Source organism: Hypanus sabinus, chromosome 4 (assembly GCF_030144855.1).
Source record: "Hypanus sabinus isolate sHypSab1 chromosome 4, sHypSab1.hap1, whole genome shotgun sequence".
Classification (NCBI taxonomy): Eukaryota; Metazoa; Chordata; class Chondrichthyes; order Myliobatiformes; family Dasyatidae; genus Hypanus; species Hypanus sabinus.
The window spans coordinates 183676715-183699766 of record NC_082709.1 but is presented as its reverse complement, the minus strand read 5'-3'; the positions used below and the strand labels follow the sequence as shown (position 1 = coordinate 183699766).

Genomic DNA, 23052 nt, shown 5'->3' with positions numbered 1-23052 from the left:
CTTAATACTGACTTACTGCAAAGAACAACCATGTTCTGACAAAGACCAGGGTGGAGTAAACACTCTTCCAAATTTCTACTAAATAGCCTTACTGATAATTTGGAGCAAGTCTCATTAATGTCAGTGTCCAAACTAATGGAAACAATATTTCATTACCCGTCCACCCAAATACTTCAGTAACATTACTTTTTCATTGGATTTAGTTAAGTTTATGGCCATCTGACTGTATGTACATACAAACAAATGAAACAACTTGCCCCTGAACCAAGATATATCAAACAAGCACATAAATGAAAATATTATCATAAATAAGTTAATAAAATAAAATTCATAAATGCATGTAGAGTGCAGCACAGGTAAACAGTAAACAACTTGCTGTCCTAATGATGCCCCCTCAGTGCAGGGAGAGTATTCATTGGTTTCACAGGCTGAGGAAGAAGCTGTTCCCCAGTCTGGCAGTCCTAGTCCTGATGCCTCTGTATCTGCTTCCTGATGGTGGTGGGACAGAGACTGGGGGACACATGGTGGAAATCTGCAACAATACTTCAAGCTCTTCATTCTACAATGCTCACAGTAAATGTCAAAAATAGGGAGGGAGGGGGACCCCAATGATCCTTTTGGTACTTTTTACTATCCTCCGTAAGACCTACTCAAGCTTCAATATTTCAGTGAAAGATTAGCAACTCCCTTCTCATTTTTGTTCACAACTCATGATTGAATTCCTGGAATCATTCTAACATTAGGTGTTCCTCATTCTCCTTATAATGAGTTGTACTAACACTAAGCTGGTTAAAGAATGCAGAAGCGTAGTGCAGAAAGAACATATTTTTTTGCTCATTATTCCTTTTCTTGAACTATTTATGTTTGTAATTTACAAGTTCGTATGTCTTTGTTGCCACAAAACAACCGCACTTGAAATGGAGCATGTCCACAACTAAGATGCTTGAGTCAGTGGAGCAGGGATTCCCAAACTGGGGGCCATGGACCCCTCGGTTAATGGTCGGAGTCCATGGCATAAAGAAGGTTGGGAACCCCCTGCAGTAGAGGAATGCAGTGTGTGCTTTCTGGATTTGGTGAACACACCATGGAACTTTCCTAATTCCTAATCACATGTCCATTCCGACATGTCGATCAATGGCCTCCCCTTTTCCCATGATGGGGCCAGTCTCAGAATGGAAGAATAACATCTCACATTCCATCTGGGTACCCTCCAACCCTCATAAGTATCAATTTCTTCTACCAATTAAAAAAAAAATCCTTCCCTCTCCCCTCTTCTTCTATTCTCCACTATGGCCTCATAACTCTTTTCATCTGCCTATCAATTCCCCCTGCTGCCCTTCCTCCCTCTCTTTCTTGGCCAAGCGACACTGTGAGAAGTAACATTATCAAAACTAGGACCCCAAGATTAGCACTAATCAGGCATCCACTTAAATAGTACAAGTAACAGGGACTCCCTAAGCCCATCAAAATAAACTTAACAAGCTTAAACAGAAAGCACCAAGAGATCACATTACAAAGAATGAGTCAATTGAGAAAAACACAAAGAACTTTAAATGATTAATGACTTCTATTAAACAACAATTAACCAATTCAGGTGCTCTATGAACCTCAGGACCCAACACCCTGCAGCATCCTACACAGGCTTGAAGAACTCATTACAACACTTTATTCTGATTAAGGTTCTCAGCCTGAAAGGTAGGCTATTTTTTCTTCTCCGTAGATGCTGCCTGACCTGCTGAGTTCCTCCAGCATTTTGTGTGTGTGTTTCTCTGGATTTCCAACATCTGCAGAATCTCTTGTGTTTATTGCACTTCCCCCCTTAGGCAATCATTCAATATCAAAGATGACAAGCTTGCACTCACTGAACACATTCAGTTTTGGTCGCCTCGTGACTGGAAGGATGTGGAAGCTTTACTGGGGTGTAGAGGAGATTTGCCAGGATGCTGTCTGGATTAGAGAACATATCTTATGAGAACAGGTTGAGCAAGCTAGGGCTTTTCTCTTTGGAGCGAAGGAGGGTGAGTGGTTACTCAACAGAGGTATACAAGGTGATAAGAGGCATGGAACAAGAGGACAGCTGGAGACATTTTCCCAGGCCAGATATGGTTAATACAAGGGAACATCATTTTGGAGGAAAGCATAGGGAGAGATGTCAGAGGCAGTTTTTTTTTTACATGCAGCTAGTGGGTGCATGGTACATGCTGCCAGGGGTGGTGGTAGAGAAAGGTACGTTAGGGATGTACTTTTAGGCACATGGATGATAGAAAAATAAAACTACTATGGGAGAGTGAAGACTTAGATTATTGTAGTAAGTTAAAAGGTCAGCACAACATCTTGGGCCAAAGGGCCTCCATTGTGCTATTACAGATTTGTGGTGGTGGTGGTGGTGGGGGGGGGGAGATTGTACAGAGTTGTTCAGAGTTCAATTCTGACACCATTGGTAAAGAGTTTATACATCCTTCCCATAACTGTGTAGGTTTCCTCTGGCTGCTCCAGTTTCCTGCCACAGTCCAAAGATGTACCAGTTCATTGCTCATTGTAAATTATTCTGTGATTAGGCAAGGGTTAAGTAGGTGAGTTGGTGGATGGTGTGGCTCATTGGGCCAGAAGGGACTGTTCTGCACTGTATAAATAAATAAACCAATAGAAACATAGAAAACAGATGCAGGAGTAGGCCATTCAGCCCTTTGAGCCTGTACCACCATTCAGTATGATCTTGGCTGATCATCCAACTCAGAACCCTGTACCTGTTTCTCTCCATACCCCCTGATCCCTTTAGCCACAAGGGCCATATCTAACTCTCTCTTAAATACAGCCAATAAACTGGCCTCAACTGTTTCCTGTGGCAGAGAATTCCACAGATTCACCACTCTGTGTGAAGAAGTTTTTCCTCATCTCGGTCCTAAAAGGCTTCCCCTTTATCCTGAAACTGTGACCCCTTGTTCTAGACTTCCCCAACATTGGAAACAATCTTCCTGCATCTAGCCTGTCTAATTCCTTTAGAATTTTATACATTTCAGTAAGATCCCCCCTCAATCTTCTAAATTCCAGTGAGTACAAGCCTACTCAATCCAGTCTTTCTTCATATGAAAGTCCTGCCATTCCAGGAATCAATCTGGTGAACCTTCTCTGTACTCCCTCTATGGCAAGAATGTCTTTCCTCAGATTAGGGGACCAAAACTGCACACAATACTCTACAATCTACCAATCCTAGTGTACCCAGCTTTGTTTGGTGTATTTAAACATAAAGCAGGTGCTACCCCATGCTCTGCAGGCTAGTGGATGGAAGAAGTGCCTTACACCTCCTTTGGTAGAGACGTATCTCCACCCTGTCACCCACCTACATTGTACTGCTGCCACAGAATGGACACGGTGATGGAGCAGTTAGCATAATACTGTAAAGCACCAGCGATTGGGGTTTGTAAGGAGTTTGTGACCACGTGACCACCCTGCCACATGTGACCCCTATAACCATGTGAGTTTCCCCCGGTTGCTCTGGCTTCCACCCACGTTACAATGATACATAGGTTAGGGTTAGTGACTTCTGACTATGCGATATTGACAAGGGAAGCATGGTGACACTTGCAGGTAGCCAGCAGCACATCTTCAGACTTTGATCCAAATGATGCATTTCATTCTATGCTTTGATGTTTCAATATACGTCAGACAAATAAAGCTACCTACCAGCCTTCTTCCCACCCTCCCCCCACCTTCTTTGTAGGGCCCCTGCCCCCTTCCTCTTCAGTCCTGACCAAGGGTCTTGGCCCGAAACGCTGACTGTTCGTTTCCAAGGATGCTACCCGACCTGCTGAGTTCCTTCAGCGTGTTGTGTGTTGCTTTGACCCCAGCATCTACAGAGTATATTGTGTTAACGTAAAGCTATTCTTTAACCTTTCAAAGTAGCAGATTTAGTTAAGAATGGAATTGAGTGGGATAATAAATCAACAATGATAGAATAGCAGAACAGACTCGATGACCTCATTCTGCTCTTATATCTTGTGGTGTAATATACCCCCCATGCTTCTATTAAATGTACAAAATTCTTTTGCAAGAAAGGCCCTCACTTTGATTAACAACTAATCTGATTACTCAGAAACCATCTTTCACTAAGACCAGAATTTATATCTTGACTGACACAAACAGAACATAGAACTGTACTGCACAAGTACAGGATACACTTTACAGTGAACATGATACCAAATTAAACTCAATCTCTTCTGCATTCACATGATCCACATCACTCTTTTCCAGAGGTACCCAGCTCGAGATCCACAGACCCCTCGTTGAGTGGTAGGGGTCTGTGACACAAAACAAAATGCTGGGATCCCCTGCTCTATTCCATGTATATTCATACGTCTATGTAAAAGCCTGTCAGAAGTGGTTGAGGCACATACAATAGTTTCATTTAAGAAGCACTTGGGGAGGTGGGGTTTGGAGGGATATGGGCCCAAAACAGGAAATTAGATCTAGCTGGGTGGGCATTGTAGTGAGCATGGAATCATTGGGCCAAAGGGCCTGTATCTATGCTACATTGCTTCATGAGTCCTAAGCAGTAGTACTGTATCTGATTCCATCACTATAGTCAGCCAATTCCAGGCACCTACCATTTTCTATGTAAATGAAACCTGCCCACACATCTCCTGCAAACATTCCCCCTCTCACTTCATGCACATCCTCTATCTGACACTTTCACTCTGTGTATAAGATTCTATCCTTCATATCTATGCCATTCACATTTTTATAAGCTTTTATCAGGTCTATCCTCAATCTCTAACACAGGATCCTCAAAGACAAAACAAACCTTATTTGTTGTTACTGCTAATCCTTGGTCCTTGAGGACACCAAGAACATGCTGCAACTTATTTATTTATGTATTTAGAGATACACCCAAGCAACAGACCTTGCCCAACAAGCTTGCACAAACCAAATACAGCCATATGACTAATTAACCTACTAACGTGTTCGTCTTCGGACTGCAGGAGCAAAACCGGAGCTCCGAGGGGAAACCCACGCAGTCACAGGGAGAATGCATAAATTCCTTATGGATAGAATAAGGAGTTGACAATGCTAGGCCACCCATTTCCATTCCGACATGTCAGTCCGTGGCTTCCTCTACTGCCACAATGAGGTCACGCTCAGGTTGGAGGAACAACACCTTACATTCTGTCTGGGTGGCCTCCAACCCAATGGCGTGAACACAGATTTCTCAAACTTCTGGTAATGTCCCCCGTCTCCTTCACCATTCCCCATTCCTGATTCCCCTTCTCACCTTATTTGCCCATCACCTCTTTCTGGTGCTCCTTCTGACCCCCCCCCCCCCCACCTTCCCCAGCCCTTTATCTCTTTCATCAATTTCTCAGCTCTTTACTTTACCCCCTCCTGCTACCTTATACTTCACCTGCTACCTTGTACTTCATCCTCCCATTCCCCCCCACCTTCTTACTCTGATTTCTCCTCCTCTTTCCAGTCCTGATGACGGGTCTCAGTCTGAAATATCAACTGATTTCTCTTTTCCATAGACGCTGCTTGTCCTGCTGAGTTCCTCCAGCCACACACACAAAATGCAGTATTTCCTCCATACTAAAGATGCAACCAGTCAGACTGTCTTCCACGGTACATCTGCAGCAACTTGCTCTTGCCTTTGATGGCATACCAAATCTCCCCAAACTCCTAATCAGGTATAGCCATGGGCATGCCTTCTTTGTAATTGCATTAATATGTTGAGCCAAAGATAGATTTTCTTTTCCTTTTTGTATTTGCACAATTTGTTATCTTTTGCACATGGTCGTTTGCCCATCTTGTGTGTGTTTCTCCATTTTGTGTGTGTTGCTTTGGAATCCTAGCATCTGAAGATTTTCTCATGTTTGTTGACAATGCTAGGGGTTTACCACGCAAAACCATCTCCAAAAAGTGGGCAGTGGTTCAAGAAGGATCATCACCATTAACTCAGGAGATAGCCAACAAATGTTCACATTGCCAATACCACACAAATCATGAAGCAATAACACATGCTGTCAGAGCATTAATATGTTCCAAGAACTAAACAAGGGGGTATTTTACCTGAAGAGCTTGTTGCAATAATTGGATGTCATTGGTACCCGTGACCTCTCTCAGCTGGTTTAGTAGTGTCTGTTGATGCTGGAAAATAAAAGAAAATATACTGCTATTACTACACAAACATCTCACAGTTCCTGTCTCCCTGGGGCAGAACAAAATTTTCAGGATGATAAAAGTACAGTGAATATGATGGATAGAACCGGATAAACAGAGGTCAAAGTAAATTTTCAAAGTACACATATGTCATCATATACAATTCTGAGATTCATTTTTTTGTGGTCGTTCACAGTAAATACTTACTATTCTATAACACAATAGAATCAATGAAGGAACACACACAAGATGGGCAAACGACCATGTGCAAAAGATAACAAACTGTGCAAATACAAAAAGGAAAAGAAAATCTATCTTTGGCTCAACATATTAATGCAATTACAAAGAAGGCATGAGCAAGTTGCTGCAGATGTACCATGGAAGATAGTCTGACTGGTTGCATCTTTGGTATGGAGGAGCTACTGCATCGTTTCAGAAAAACTCGGCCAGCTCCAACATCTTCAAAAGGCAGTGCCTGAGGAAGGAGGCATCCATCATTAAGGACCCCCAACACCCAGGATATACCTTCTTCCCAATGCTACCATCAGGGAGGAGGTACAAGAGCCTGAAAACACACACTCTACTTTTTAGGAACAGGTTCTCCCTCTGCCATCAGATTTCTGAATGGACAATGAACCCATGAACTTCAATATGCACTTGGTTATTTTATAGAGCTTGCGGTAAAATCTGGGTTCATTTCCCACCACTGTCTGTGAGGTGTTTGTACGTTCTCCCTGTGACCACATGGATTTCCTCCAAGTGCTCCAGTTCCAAAGACATACAAGTTAGGCTTACTAAGTTGTGGGCATGCTATGTAACAGGAAGTGTGGTAACATGTGTAGGCTGCCTCCAGCATATCCACAATGCAAATAACACATTACAATATATGTTTCAACATACATGTCAAATAATGCTAAAGGTAATCTTTTCCCTACCGAGCACCAAGTGCACAATGAAAGATAACCTCCAATACAATTTACCTATAACGGTATTGCACCCAACACTACTTGAATAGTAATCAGCTAAATTTTAGTTACCGAACACCATGCTTTCAAGGGAACGTAGTAAGGAAATGCAAACCAGTTCAAGCCCTTGATCAAAATACTGTAGCCAGTTGTCAGTCAGTATGAAGTTACAATAAATAATTAACATATCAGTGCAATTTGCCTTGCCCAGCAAAGCTCCGCAAATCAATTTCATTGAGGAATCTTAGTGAAAAGAGGAAAATTAAAGAAGACACCTGAAGTTACGGATGAAGAACACAGTGTTCGATATAACGTAGCATATACTATGCATGAAAAGATTTGAACTGTGAACTACGTACACACTGATAAATGGGATCTATGAACTGAATACAATCCTTCCCCCCCCCCACCCCCAAATCAGGAAGAACTGTAGTGTTAGTTATCACATAGAGTTTTTTTAAAATGATGTGCTCATCAAGTCAATCAAAACTGAATGGCAAATCATGTAGGATAAACAACACATTCATCAGGAGATCAGATTGGAGAAGGCCAGTAACTAAATTCCTCGGTATTATCATATCAGAGAATGTGTCCTGGAACTAGTACATATCTGACAATGCCTCTACTTTCTGAGAAGTTCACGCAGATTCAGCATCTCAGCTAAAACTCTGACAAACAGTCAGTCCTCCTTATCCCCAGGTTCCGCGTGCACAGACTCAACCCACCACGGATCAGGAAAACCCCGAAGTTCTCTCTCCAGCGCTCGTTGTTTGAGCATGTACAGACTATTTTTTCTTCTCATTATTCCCTAAACAATACAGTATAACAACTATTTACATAGCATTTACGTTGTATTTGGTATTCTAAGTAATCTAGAGATGATTTAAAAGTACAGGCAGTCCCTGGGTTATGAACGAGTTCCGTTCCCGAGTCCACCTTTGAGTCGGATTTGAAGTTGGAACAGGAACATCCGGTATAATTTAGCGTCAGTCAAACATTTTTCTTAGTATTATAGTATATATTTTACCTTTCTATGCATATAAAACACTTAAGAAACATACGTATTTCAATAATTAAACCACTACATTGCTGAGTAATAATTGTAGCTTTCATCGGGGCAGTGCCTTTCACATGCTCCGTTAAAATTGTTCTGATCGTTGACCGACTGTAGCATAACACTTTTCCAATGACCGATGGCGTTTCACTTCTTTCCGATCGCTTTATTACTTCCACCTTATTTTCAATCATGATCGTGATTATTTTCATGAACAGGAACGCTGCGGATTCAAAGCTGTGCTGGGTCCAAAAGACCACCGCAAAGAGCCAGGTTAAATAAGGGACTTGAACACCCATGTAATTTGGTATCCGCAAGGAGTCCCAGAACCAATCCCCCACAGATAAGGAGGGCCGACTGTACTTCTACAGACACTCAATGGAGAGTATCATGGCTGGTTGCATCACGTCCTGGTATGGAAACACCAATGCCCATGAATGGAATAGCCTACAAAAAGTACCATATATAGCCTATCAATCACACACAAAGCCATCCTCACCACAAACCAAATCTACTGCCACAAGAAAACAGCACGCATCATAGAAGATTTCCATCATCCAAGCCATGCTCTTTTCTTGCTGCTGCCTTCAGTAAGGAGGTACGTAACCCTTAGCTCCTACACCACCAGGTAGGTGCAGGAACAGTTATTATCCTTCAACCAACAGGCTCCTGAACTAGTGTGGATAACCTTACTCAGCTCAACTTTGAACTGATTCCACAATCTATGGACTCACTTTCAAGAACTCTACAAATCACGGACTCAATATTACTTATCACTTTTTTTTCTTTTTGTACTTGTAGTTCATTATCTTTTGAGCATTGTTTGCTCAACTTTGTGTGCAGTTTTTTTTATTGATTCTACTGTGTTTCTTTGTATCTTTGAATGCCTGCAAGAAAATGAACCTCAGGGTCGTATATAGTGACATATTAATACCGATAATAAATAAACCTTGAACACAGGCCATTTGAGTGGAATCAGCTTAATCAAAGATCAGCTTTATTCATCACACACACTTGCATGTATTGGGAATCTGCTGTGGGTGTTGGCATGACATGACAAAACCAGGATTCAAAAATTCTAAGAATTATATAAAAACTAAATTTTGAGGTTAAAGTATGGATATAAAATAAAATGTGCATAAATAGATAAATATCTTCAAGTAGTTACAATGCAAATGACAACATTAAAAGTGGTTTAAAAGTGTTTACAGTGCAGGGCAGAGAATGAGGTAAAATAGATAGAGGGGTTGGGGGGAGGGGGCTTACTGGAATGGTTGATCAAATTAACTGCCGGGGGAAGAAGCTTTTAAGGTGGTATGAAGTTTTCACTTTGAAGGTCCTACAGCACTTTCCATAAGGGAGCTTTCGGAAAAGGCAGGCAGTTTGCTGGTTGGGTAGTCTGCAATGATTTTTCTCACCCGCTTCTTTGTCCCAGATGCAAGTAATGGTCGACTGCAGCCAATGACCTTTTCAGCTGACCTGACAGTTTGCTGTAGTTTACAAACGGCTGTAAATTCATTCTGATCTATGCAGACCTTAAGTGGGCTCTCTTGTCACTTAGCTGAAAATAGCTGGCCTGAAGAGGCTGGAGCTGTTGATTTAACATTTATCAGCAGCTAATTTGGTTTCAGCAGCATGTCCTCAGATCACTTTTAAAATATTTTCTGGAGTGCGTAATTAGTCATTTTAAATACAAACTCAATGGTCTCAATGACAATTTCATTTCAGCAACCCTAAGTAAAAGGTCGAGACTCCTTAAATATGCTTTTATGTAAGACCACAGTGTTCCCTAAGGTTGTCACAGCTGGGGATGGTAGTGGGGATCAGGTCCCACTACCCTACCCATTAAATGCTTCCAAATAGCCTCTGACAACCAAGTCCATCTCCTGGCCTACACACGTGGCCTAGCTATTAAGCCCGGCACAACCTTTTCTACTGATAGGAGAAGGGGCAAAGGCAGGTCACTGGTGCCTTAAAGCCAGTCACTTTGGGCAGCTGGCAGCTCATGTAGAAGGAAAACTGTGCTCTCAAATCTATGTTGCCTCAGAGCTATACCCAGTCATGGGCAGGCTTCGGGAGTAAACACTGTGGAAAAGATCCAGAGTGGGAGCCCCTAAGCCATTCCTACATTGAGTTCAATGCTGACTGACAACGCTGCTAGTGCTAAACCATATCTGTCTCTGCCATTGATTTAGATTCATCAGCTGCATGGAGAGGGGGAACCTGCTACATGGGCAACAGCTTTCTCTCCATATCGTACAGCCCTGACTTGCGTATCATGTAGACAGCTGGAAAACAACATCCAAGGTTGACCCTGACCAATAGAGGGCCTCAAGACCATAAGACATAAGAGCAGAATTAGAACATTTGGTCCATCGACTCCTCTACATTTTGATCACGGCTCATTCCTCAAGCGCAATTTATTTACTTGTACACACGGAGAACAGCATGGCCCGTCACCAAACCATTCTGAAATTTGAACAAAGAAATTACATTTTTAATACAGAAATTGATTAGTTGGATACAGATAGTGTTGGATTGGTAACCTTGCAGATGTTCAATTTTTTTAAATGCATGATCAATCACTTTATGCTACAGATAATAGCCAACAGAATCTCCACTTTAAAAGGCCAACAATACTACAGAATTAGTAAAGTAACTGACCAATACTAAGTGTCACCCTAGAATTCTTCATTTGCTTCCTTTTCTCAGCATATCAAATGGCTCCGGCCTCTCCTTTGCAAAGAGAAGCTACTCTCTTCAAAGGCTCCCCTGCCTGCAGACAGCAGACTCTCTGTAAACTATCCTTGCCTGGACATTGTCTTAACCCTTGCCTTGCTGCAGCTTCCACACAAGAAAAAAATTCGAGTGTAATAAGTAAAACAGAAATGGTCACTCAAGGGAAATGAAGGGTATAACTATATTGAAGTAAGACACAGAATCCTGAAGGAACCACTAGAACAGCTTCAGCCCATGCATTTGCAGAAATAGGTATGAAGGCCTGTAACTCACATGAACAAGAATAGGTAATGTTCCAAGGATGGACAAAATTAACATAAGACCATCATATAAAGGGCCATTAATGCTGAGGGAGTGAAAAAGAATATAACAGGGAACAGTATACTAACTGTGCCTCATGATTTTTGTACCTCATATAAAGAATTAAAACTATAAGACATAGGAGCAGAATTAGGCCATTCCATAATGGCTGATTTATTACCTTCTCAACCACATTCTCCTGCCTTCTCCCCATAACCTTTGACACTCTTATTAATCACGAACCTATAAACCCCTGCTTTAAATATACCCAATGAGTTAGCCTCCACTCCTATCTCTGGCTACCTTCACCTAGCTAAAGAAATTTCCCCTAATCTCTGTTCTAAAGAGATGTCTTGTATTCAGAGGCTGTGTCCCCAGTCCAAGACTTCCCCACTATTGGAAACATCCTTACCCACAATCAATTATATCTGATTTAGTTCAAACTGAAGCTTAGGTCCTAAATTAAAACAAAGCATCCTTCGAAAGTATGGGGCATGAATTAGGAAGCTACATTAAAAAGTACATCAATAAACAGCCATGGAGTAACCTATAAAGAACCTGTGCATCATTTACAATGTCTGTCTGTCTGTTTACAAATCAGCCTGGCACTCAGATTGATCCAACTTCTCTCGTGGTTTAGGAGGACAGCTCAAAACCCCTCCATTCCACTCACCACAACTCAGTCTTCAACTCCATCTCGAACATGCCTTGACCACTCCAACTTTGCATCGTGCCTGCAAGCTTCAACCCTCGAGTAGGTCTCACCTTCGTTTGCCTCTTCATTGTTTGTGATGATAGTTTACCACAACTTCACAGATAGTTAACAGAAAAGGTGCTATTCATAAAGTATTTGGTTGTATTTCTTGCTTTATGAACCACCAGTAAGCTGTCAACCATCTTTAGTTGCAACATCTTAAACTGGAAGCATGCATCTATCCAAGAGTCTCTTAAATGCCCCTAACCTATCTGCCTCCATCAACACCTCTGGTTCCATGCACTGTGTAAAATACCAACTGCTGACATTCCCCTTCTACTTTCCTCTCAACACTTTAAAGTTACGTCCCTTCGCATTATCATTTTTGACCTAGGAAAAATATCCCAGGCCATCCACTCCATCTATGCCTTTTACCATCTTCTAAACCTGTCAAATCACTTCTCATCCTCCTTTGCTCCAGAGAGAAAAGCTCAATCTTTCCTCATTAAGACCTGCTCACTAATCCAGGCAGCATACTGGTAAATCTCCTCTGCACTCTCTCTAAAGCTTCCATGTCCTTCCTATAATGAGGTGACCAAAAAAGGACACATTACTCCATGTGGTCTAACCAGAGTGTTATAGACCTGCAGCATTACTTCATAGCTTTGGAACTCAGTCACCTGACTAATAAAGGCCAACACTCTCTACATTTTCTTAACCACCCTAATCAGCTAATGCTGCAACTCTGAGACAGGCTTAGGTCATTCAGCCTTTCGAGTTTGCTCGACAATTCCATTTCGGCCAATTTATTTTCCCTCTCAACCCCATTCTCCTGCCTTAGACCATGAGACCATAAGACATAGGGGCAGAATTAAGCCATATGGCCCTTCGAGTCTGCTCCACCATTTCATCACAGTTGATCCAATTTTCCTCTCAGCCCCACTCTCCTGCCTTCTCCTCGCATCCCTTCACGCCCTGACCAATTGAGAATCTATCAGCCTCTGCCTTAAATACACATAAAGACGGCTTCCTCAGCTGTCTGAGGCAAAGAATTCCACAGATTCACCACCCTCTGGCTCAAGAAATTCTTCCTCATCTCATTTCTAAAATGACACCCCTCTGTTCTGAAGCTGTGTCCTCTGGTCTTAGACTCTCCCATCATAAGAAACATCCTCTCCACATCTCCCAATAACCTTTAACACAAACAAGAACACAACAATCTCTATTTCAAATATACCCAATGATTTGGCCTCTGCAGCCACCTCTGGCAATAAATTCTACATATTCACCACTTTCTGGCTAAAGAAATTCCTTCTCATTTCTGTTCTAAAAGGACACCTTTGTATTCTGCAGCTGTGCCCTCTGATCACAGACTCCCTCACTACTGGAAATATCCTCAGTCCACTCTACATAGGCCTTTTGATAGGTTTCAATGAGATATCAGCTAAATGAACGGACAAGATCACGGCTGGAAGATGATCTGACGTCCCTTTAGTCAAATGTTCAGTGATGCTCTTCAAATAACATCAGCACAGATTGGATATGTGGTGGCGGGTGGAAAGCTCTGAAATCAAATGGTGCCAATGAAACCAAATCCAACAAGACAAGGTGTCCTTCCAGGCACAGAAGGAATCAGGATGAAACTGTAAACAACTTAAATGCAAGCCCAATTCATTTAGAGTTGTTTGAGAAGGACGTGTTAGCACTTGAGACCCTACAGTGATTATTCATGATGGCGTTGCCAGCACTGCAGAAATATAATGAGAGAGACTAATAAGATTAAAGCTGTTTTATTTAGAATTTTCAAACTTAAAAATTTCGCATGTGGAATCTGCAATCCACTCTCTTAAGCTTCCTCGGACATTAAATAAGATCACAGCCTTTTGATTGCAACTTCAACTCAGTACTTCTGCTACCTGTGGTAACCTTTCACTCCCTTGCTTATTCTGTATCTCCCTTTGCAAAATAAAGGAAATAAAAAAGTGAGGTAATGTTCATGAGCTGAATATTCATTCAGAAATGGGATGGCACTGGGGAAGAAACATCCCTGAAACATTGAGTGTGCCTTCACGCTTCTGTATCTCCTTCCTGAATGTCGCAATGACAACAAGGCATGACCTTGGGGGTCCTTAATGATGGACACCACCTTTTTGAGGCATCACTCCTTGAAGATGTCTTGGATACTTTAGAGGCTAGTGCCCATGACAGAGCTGACTGTAGCTTACTTCGATCCTGTGCAGTCGCACCCACCACCACTCCCCATACCAGACAGTGATGCAGCCTGTAGAAATTTTTGAGTGTTTTAGGTGACATACTAAATCTCCTCAAACTCCTGATAAAATATAGTTGCAGTCGTGCCTTCTTTGTAGCTGCATTGATATGTTTGGTCCTGGTTAGATCCTCAGAGATGTAGACCCGATCCTCAAAAAAACTTCTCTTCATCTGCAAACTCAGCCAGCTCCATCATGGGCACCCCAGCATCAAGGACATCTTCAAAAGAAAATGCCTCAAAAAAAAGGCAGCATCCATCATTATGGACCCCCATCACCCAAGACATGCTCTCTTCTTATTGCTACCATTAAGCAGGAGAAACAGGAGCCTGAAGTGGCGTAATTAATGGTTTAGGAACAGCTTCCTCCTCTCTACCATCTAATTTCTGAACAGACAAAGAATCAACCTATTAGCACTATCTCACTATTTTTACTCACTTTTTGCATAACTTATTCAAAGTTCAAAATACATTATGAAAGTATGTATACATTATGCAACCTTGAGATTAATCTCCTAATAGGCAGCCACGAAACAAAGAGATCCAAAAGAACCCATATAAAAAAAAGACCATCAAATACCCAACATTTACCTCCAATGTTTTCACTTCTTGATCAGTTTAGCCAGTTCTCTGGCTATAAACTTAATTTACATAAGAGTGAACTTTTCCCAATTAATAAAGAAGCACAAGAATTAACATTCCGTGATCTCCCTTTTAAAGTAGTTCATAATCAATTTACTTATCTTGGGATTACAGTCACAAGGAAGTTTAAAGATCTTTATCATGAAAATTTTGCCAATCTTTCATATACTGTAAGAGTTTGTTACAATGGTCACCTCTATCTATGTCTTTGGTAGGTCGTATTAATGTTGTTAAAATGTATGTTCTCCCTAAACACATTGCAGCCAAGACCCCGCTGTCTCAATTTAATCTATATTTCTTTCTTATTGTAATTTTTTATGTATTGTACTGCAGTGCTGAAGCATAATGACAAATTTCACAACATATGGCATAGATATCAAACCTGATTCTGATAGGAAATACACCTTCATTTTGAAAACGTGATTCCTGTTTAGATACATCCACGAGGAAACATCTTTCCCAGAATCTTTGTCAAGATCTTATCCTTCAATCCAGGTCCATGCTTCACTAAACCCCAAAAGATGAAAATCTAGTTGTGTCCAACTTCATATATAAGAATATACGGAAAGATTTTAATTAAGGTATGTAAGTTAAGAACAAAGATGAACTTTATTCACCACATGTATTCGGAATCTACTGTGCTATGTTGGCGCAATGTCTGATACAACACCACAGTAAATTCCTAACACATGTAAATATATATGGCGAATAAAGTTAATCCTCATTATTAAGGGAGGTTCTCTTAAGAGCAAAGAACAGCACAAGAACAGGCTCTTTGGTTCACAAAACCCGTGATGACCACGATGCCAATTTAAACAGCTCAGAGGATATAGCTCACAAATACAAACAAACAGGATTTTGCAGATGCTGGACATCCAAATAATTTTCAGTGTTGTGGTGCTACGTTCATTCCACACTAACATATGGAAGCGAATGTTGGACAATATCAAAGCAAAATAAGGGAAGACTTGAAGCTGCAGAAATGTGTTTTTAGAGAAGAATGATGAAAATATCATTGAAGGACAGAGCAACAAATGAGGAAATGTTGAGAAATAAGAAGAGAACTGATATCATCAATCCGGAAACAATTGAAATTTCTGGAACATGTACTGAGGAAAAAGAGGCTCGATCATCGTGCAGTGATGGAAAAAGGCCACGCTTGACAGCACATGACATTCATGAGTTACAGAATGGAATGGACAAGTTCTGAAGAGCTTATTAGAGCTGGAAAGCCTACCACTGCCTGTAAGGAGTTTGTATGTTCTCCCCATGACTGTGTGGGTTTCATCGCACAGTCCATAAATGCATCAGTTTTTTGAGGATTAATTGGTGGCATGGTTCAAAGGGCTGGAAAGGCCTATACTGTGCTTTATCTCAATAAATAAGTATCAGGTTCCACTCACTTGGCTTCACCCATCCTGTATTCCTTCTCCCCCCACCCATTTTTCCTCTGAGTTCTCTCCCCTTCCTTTCCAGTCCTGATCAAGGGTCCTGGCCCGAAACGGCCACTGCTCATTTCTTTCCACAGATGCTGCCTGAGCTGCTGAGTTCCTCCAGCATGTTGTATGTGATACTCTGAAAGCCCAGAAGTCCTCACATATGAGGTACCCCTCCACTATGAGATGTATGAACCAATAGCCTTTTCCACAATCCTTCCCGCTGGTGTTGCCATGTTCTCTGACCTAATTCTACCTCTCTTGCTTATTCTATTACTGGAATTTCTTGAGCCAGAGTGGCAAATCTCACCTGGTGCCTCAACACCAGTTCCATAGCAAAGGAAGCCAGACTCCTCCATACCCAGAGTCTGGACTGACACCAACTTACTGCCCTCTACTGTGCCTATTGTCTTGTTTATTATTTATTGTAATGCCTGCACTGTTTTGTGCACTTTATGCAGTTCTGGTTAGGTCTATAGTCTAGTGTAGTTTTTTCTGTGTTATTTTTACGTAGTTCAGTGCAATTTTTGTTGTCCATGTAGCACCATGGTCCTGAAAAACGTTGTTTTGTTTTTACTGTGTACTGTACCAGCAGTTATGGTCGAAATGACAATAAAAAGTGACTTGGCTTGAATCTGTGGAATTCGTTGCCATAGACTGTGGGGAGGCCAAGTCATTGGGTATATTTAAAGCAGAGGTTGAAAAGTTCTTGATTAGTCAGGGTATCAAAGGTTATGGGGTGAAGGCAGGAGTATGGGTTGAGAGGGAGAATAAGTCAGCCATGATTGACTGGTGGAGCAGACTCAATGGACTGAATAGCTTAATTCTGCTCCTATGTCCTATGTTCTTCTTCATGTTTGATGTAACCATTCTGTTCTGTGCTTAGTATATTTACATTGTATTTATTATGCTATTGATGTGAGCTTCAAAGAAGGAATATTATGGCACCTGTTGTGACACTTTATCTACTTGTTCACTAGGATAACAGCAAGGCCCATCACCAAACCATTCTGAAGTTTGAACAAAGAAGTGACACTTTTTATACAGAAATTAATTAGTTGTACAAATATTCTTCCAACAGAAACTTTGTGCACTTCTGAATCCCACCATTTGCAGACATAATACCAATCATAGAACATATTTCAGATGTTAATAACCAATTAAATATAACCGTTTAAGGCCAATAATACCCAAGAATTAACAAAATAACTGTTTCACAGCAAGTGCTGCCCTAAAATCTTTTGTTTGCATCTTTACCTTTGGTGGAGGTGTCTAGGATCTGAGGGCACAGCCTCAAAATCGAGGGACACCAATTCAGAACAGAGATGAAGAGGAATTTGTTCAGCCAGAGGGTGGTAAATCTGTGGAATTCTTTTTTTCCACAAGTAGCTGTGGAGGCCAGGTCTCTGGGTGCAATTAAGGCAGAGGTTGATAAGATTGTGATTAGTCAGAGTGTGAAAGATTATGGGGAGAAAGCAGGAGAATGGGGTTAAGATAGAAATGGATAAGCCAGGATGTAATGGTGGAAAAGACTTAATGGGCCAAATGGCCGAATTCTTTGCTCCAATGTCTGATAGTGTTTTCTTGCCTCGGTATGCTCAGTGACCTTGGTTCCCAGGTTTGAACAAAAAGGCTATATATAAGAGTTGGGCTTTCAAGGACCATGTTCACCCTGGTGACTGAACTACGTCTGTAGACTGTGTCAGCTTATCATCTTACTGTTGCCGTACTGAACTTCCACACTAAAAGGCTGTGCAAAGTGTCTGTGCTCTGTTCCATATGCACACCATCTTAACCTTTTCCACGCTGCAATTTCTACATACCTTTGTGTATATGACAAGAAACTAATCTATTCTAATTCTCCTTCTGCAACTTGCCTATATCACTGTTTCCAAACATATAGCAAATCTCCTCCCAAATGTCAAAGTTTTCTTTAATCAGAGAAACTTATCATTCGTGGAGAAATATCTCTACCAAAGGAGGTGTCCGGCACTCCTTCTCTCCACTAACCTGCAGGTCACCCTTGGGCAAGTTCTAGCTCCTGCTAAACCACCTCCCCCCCCCCCCCCCAACTCCCCGATCAGGATCACGAGAAACCACAGGAGCAGGTGGTGGATGGTTATATGAGCAGCTGTGCATATTACAAGCCCTGCTGCAAAGATCACACCAAGAGCGCAACATGCAATGTTGAAGGAGGTGAACAACAACCCAAGGGCAACAGCAAAAGACCTCTGGAAATTTTTAGAACTTGCTGAAGTCTCTGTTCATGTGTCCACTATAAGAAAAACACTGCACAAGAATGGTGTTCATGGAAGGACACCATGGAGGAAAAGACTCTTCTCCAAAAAAACACTGATGCATGTCTCAAGTTTGCAAAAAACCACTCAGATGTCTCACAATGTTCTGGGACAATGTTCAGTGGACAGTTGAGAGAGAAGTTAAACATTTTGGCAGAAATGCACACAACTTTGTTTAGAAGACGACGACCACTGTACTCCAATACCAAAACCTCATCCCAACTGTGAAACATGGTGGAAGGAATAATGCTTTAGGCCTGTTTTGCTGCTTCAGGGCCTGGACAGCTTGCTATCGTTGAGGGAACCATGAATTCAAAACTGTATCAAGACATTTTACAGAAGAATGTCAGGGTGGTGGTCTATCACCTGAATCTTAATAGAAGTTGGATGATGCAACAAGCCAAAGATCTGAAACACAAGAGTAAATTATCAACAGAATGGTTTAAAAAGAAGAAAATTCGGTTTCTGGAATGGCCTAGTCAGAGTGACCTGAAGAGGGCTGTTCACGTAAGGTATCCCAGAAAGACTGATGAACTGAAAGTGTTTTAAATGGAAGAATGGTCTCAAATTCCTACTCACCATTGTGCAAGTCTGATCAGCAGCTACAGGAAACGTTTGGTGGAGGTTATTGCTGCAAAGGGAGGTTCTACCAGTTTTTAAAAACAAGGGCTCACATACTTTTTCCAGCCTGGACTGTGAATGATTAAACAATATGTTCAATAAAGACACAAAAAGTACAATTGTTTGAGTGTTATTAGATTAGGCAAATTGTGTTTGTCTATTATTGTGACTTAGATGGAGATGAGACCACACTTTATGAGTAAATAATGCAGAAAACCAGGTAATTACAAAGGGTTCACAAACTTTTTTTACTTGTAACTGTATATGTCACCATACGCAACGAAGAATTAATTTTCTTGTGGACATTCTCAATAAATCCATAGAATGATAATCAAAACAGAATCACTGAAAGACTGCACCAACTTGGGCCTTCAACCACTATGTAAAAGAATACAAATTGGGCAAATGCAAAATAAAGAAATAATTTCCTGCCCATTCGTCCATCAGATAAACACATGAATACACGGAATAGAGGAATATTTAGGCAGAAGTTAAGGTTTAACTTGGCATCACGTTCTGTGCAGACATCTTGGGCTGAAAAGCCAGTTCCTACTGATCCATGTTCTAAACCATTCTCGACAGAATTAATTCCCCCTCCCCAAAATGAAAATTCAGGACCTAATAACGTCAACTGAAAGAATTTTTAAAAAATTGTCTATATTTGTTATTTCAATTCATCATTCAAGTCAATTAAAATGTTGCCCACAATGTAAGCTATGAAGTTTTCTACCTTGCCCATGGATGTTTAGGTGGGGCAGATACTGCATGGCAGGACAGGTTTTAGAAAGGCTATAAAAGCATTACACACATTGTTCAATGGACTGTGTTGATGTGTACATCCGTTTACAATCATATTGCTGCACATGCTCTACGCACATAGTATATTGTGTTTACTCATTCTTGTATTTTCAGGAGTATTTGTGATAGTAAAATGTCTCACCAATGTTGCAACAGCCATGATACTTTATGTGAACACAACACACACAAAATGCTGGTGGAACACAGCAGGCCAGGCAGCATCTATAGGGAGAAGCGCTGTCAACGTTTCGGACCGAGATATATTTGTGGTGAGTATGTGCTTAAATTTCAAAGATGAAGCCCGATTCCTCTCATCATGAGCTCTACTTTCAGTGACCAAGACAAAGCTTGAGCTCCTCACATTCATTGCAGAGCTTGGTAATCAGAAGTCAATGCTATTTGCTCTCCCGATGATAAGAAAGAGCAGAAGTACGAAGACAAACTGCTACTTCTGTCTGACCAGTGTGTCTGATTTCTCTGTTACAAACAAGAATCCACTGAATACCCCAATCTCACTTCAGCCTTGAGACCTGTGCTGCATGACAATAGCCTTCCAATACCGAAGCCACCACAGACATGGGGTCTAGAGGAGGCACATGAACACAAACCAGAAATGGAAAATGGCACTGATACAGATTTTGAACCCTTAATGTTGAGAGCCGCATCAGTTAACTCAATCTGAATTACACACACAAAATGCTGGTAGAACTAGTAGCTGGTAGTAACTGGTAGCAGGCTAGGCAGCATCTATAGGGAGAAGCACTGTCAACGTTTCGGGCTGAGACCCTTCGTCAGGACTAACTCAAGGGAAAGATACTAAGAGATTTTAAAGTAGTGGGGGGAGGGGGAAATGCGAAATGATAGGAGAAGACCGGAGAGGGTGGGATGAAGCTAAGAGCTGGAAAGGTGATTGGCGAAAGTGATAGAGCTGGAGAAGGGAAAGTATCATGGGACGTGAGGCCTCGGGAGAAAGAAAGGGTGGGGGGGGGGAACACTAGAGGGAGATGGAGAACAGGCAGAGTGATGGGCAGAGAGAGAGAAAAAAACAAACAACTAAATATGTCAGGGATGGGATAAGAAGGAGAGGAGGGGCATTAACGGAAGTTAGAGAAGTCAATGTTCATGCCATCAGGTTGGAGGCTACCCAGCCTGTATATAAGGTGTTGTTCCTCCAACCTGAGTGTGGCTTCATCTTGACAGTAGAGGAGGCCATGGATAGACATATCAGAATGGGAATGGAACGTGGAATTAAAATGTGTGGCCACCGGGAGATCCTGCTTTCTCTGGCAGACCGAGCATAGGTGTTCAGCGAAACGGTCTCCCAGTCTGCGGCGGGTCTCTCCTATAAAAGGCCACACTGGGAGCACCGGACTCAATATACCACACCAGCTGACGTACAGGTGAAGTGTCACCTCACCTGGAAGGACTGTCTGGGGCCCTGAATGGTGGTGAGGGAGGAGGTGTAAGGGCAAGTGTAGCATTTGTTCCGCTTACAAGGATAAGTGCCAGGAGAGAGATCGGTGGGAAGGGATGGGGGGACAAGTGGACAAGGGAGTCGCATAGGGAGCGATCCCTGCAAAAAGCAGAAAGGGGGGGGAGGGAAAAATGTGTTTGGTAGTGGGATCCTGTTGGAGGTGGCAGAAGTTACGGAGAATTATACGTTAGACCTGGAAGCTGGTGGGGAACCCTATCCCGAGTGGGGTGGCGGGCGGATGGGGTGAGGGCAGATATGCAGGAAATGGGAGAGATGCGTTTGAGAGCAGAGTTGATGGTAGAAGAAAGGAAGCCCCTTTGTTTAAAAAAGGAAGACATCTCCTTCGTCCTGGAATGAAAAGCCTCATCCTGAGAGCAGATGCGGCGGAGACGGAAGAATTGTGAGAAGGGGACAGCATTTTTGCACGAGGCAGGGTGGGAAGAGGAATAGTCCAGGTAGCTATGAGAGTCTGTAGGCTTATAGTAGATATCAGTAGATAAGCCGTCTCCAGAGATGGAGACAGAAAGATCAAGAAAGGGGAGGGAGGTGTCGGAAATGGACCAGGTAAATTTGAAGGCAGGGTGAAAGTTGGAGGCAAAGTTATGAAGTCAACGAGCTCAGCATGCGTGCAGGAGGCAGCGCCAATGCAGTCATCGATGTAGCGAAGGAAAAGAGGGGGACGGATACCTGTACAGACTTGGAACATGGACTGTTCCACAAAGCCAACAAAAAGGCAGGCATAACCGGGACCCATGCGGATGCCCATGGCTACACCCTTGGTTTGGAGGAAGTGGGAAGAGCCAAAGAAGAAATTATTGCGAGTAAGAACTAATTCTGCTAGACAGAGGAGAGTGGTGGTAGAGGAGAATTGGTTAGGTCTGGAATCCAAAAAGAAGCAAAGAGCTTTGAGACCATCCTGGTGGGGGATGGAGGTGTATAGGAACTGGACATCCATGGTGAAAATAAGGCTGTGGGGGCCAGGGAACTTAAAATCATCGAAAAAATTCAAAGCATGAGAAGTCTATATACATGGTCTCCTCTACTATCAAGATGAAGCCACACTCAGGTTGGAGGTTGGGTAGCCTCCAACCTGGGCATGAACACTGACTTCTCTAACTTCCGTTAATGCCCCTCTTCCCCTTCTTACCCCATCCGTGACATATTTAGTTGTTTGTTTTTTTCTCTCTCTCTGCCCATCACTCTGCCTGTTCTCCAACTCCCTCTGGTGCTCCCCCCCTCACCCTTTCTTTCTCCCCAGGCCTCCCGTCCCATGATCCTTTCCCCTCTCCAGCTCTGTATCACTTTCGCCAATCACCTTTCCAGCTCTTAGCTTCATCCCACCCCTGGTCTTCTGGTCTAGTCTTCTCCTATCATTTTGCATTTTCCCCTCCCCCCACTACTTTCAAATCTCTTATTACCTTTCCCTTCAGTTAGTCCTGACGAAGAGTCTCAGCCCGAAACATCGACAGCGCTTCTCCCTATAGATGCTGCCTGGCCTGTTGTGTCCCACCAGCATTTTGAGTGTGTTGTTTGAATTTCCAGCATCTGCAGATTTCCTCGTGTTCAATCTGAATTAAATGACCTTGTCAGAGACTTGGGCTTGTCAAAAGCAA

General features: G+C 42.2%; 1 protein-coding gene across 3 annotated transcripts in view; it reads right to left on the bottom strand.

Moving 5' to 3' along the window:
• usp25 (ubiquitin specific peptidase 25) overlaps nt 1-23052 on the bottom strand; it is a 224423-nt gene that overhangs the window by 193484 nt on the left and 7887 nt on the right. For all 3 annotated transcript variants that reach the window (XM_059968975.1, XM_059968976.1, XM_059968977.1), the window contains exon 2: nt 6061-6138. In XM_059968975.1, the coding sequence (XP_059824958.1) occupies nt 6061-6138 (78 nt within the window). The remainder of the gene's footprint in view (nt 1-6060; nt 6139-23052) is intronic.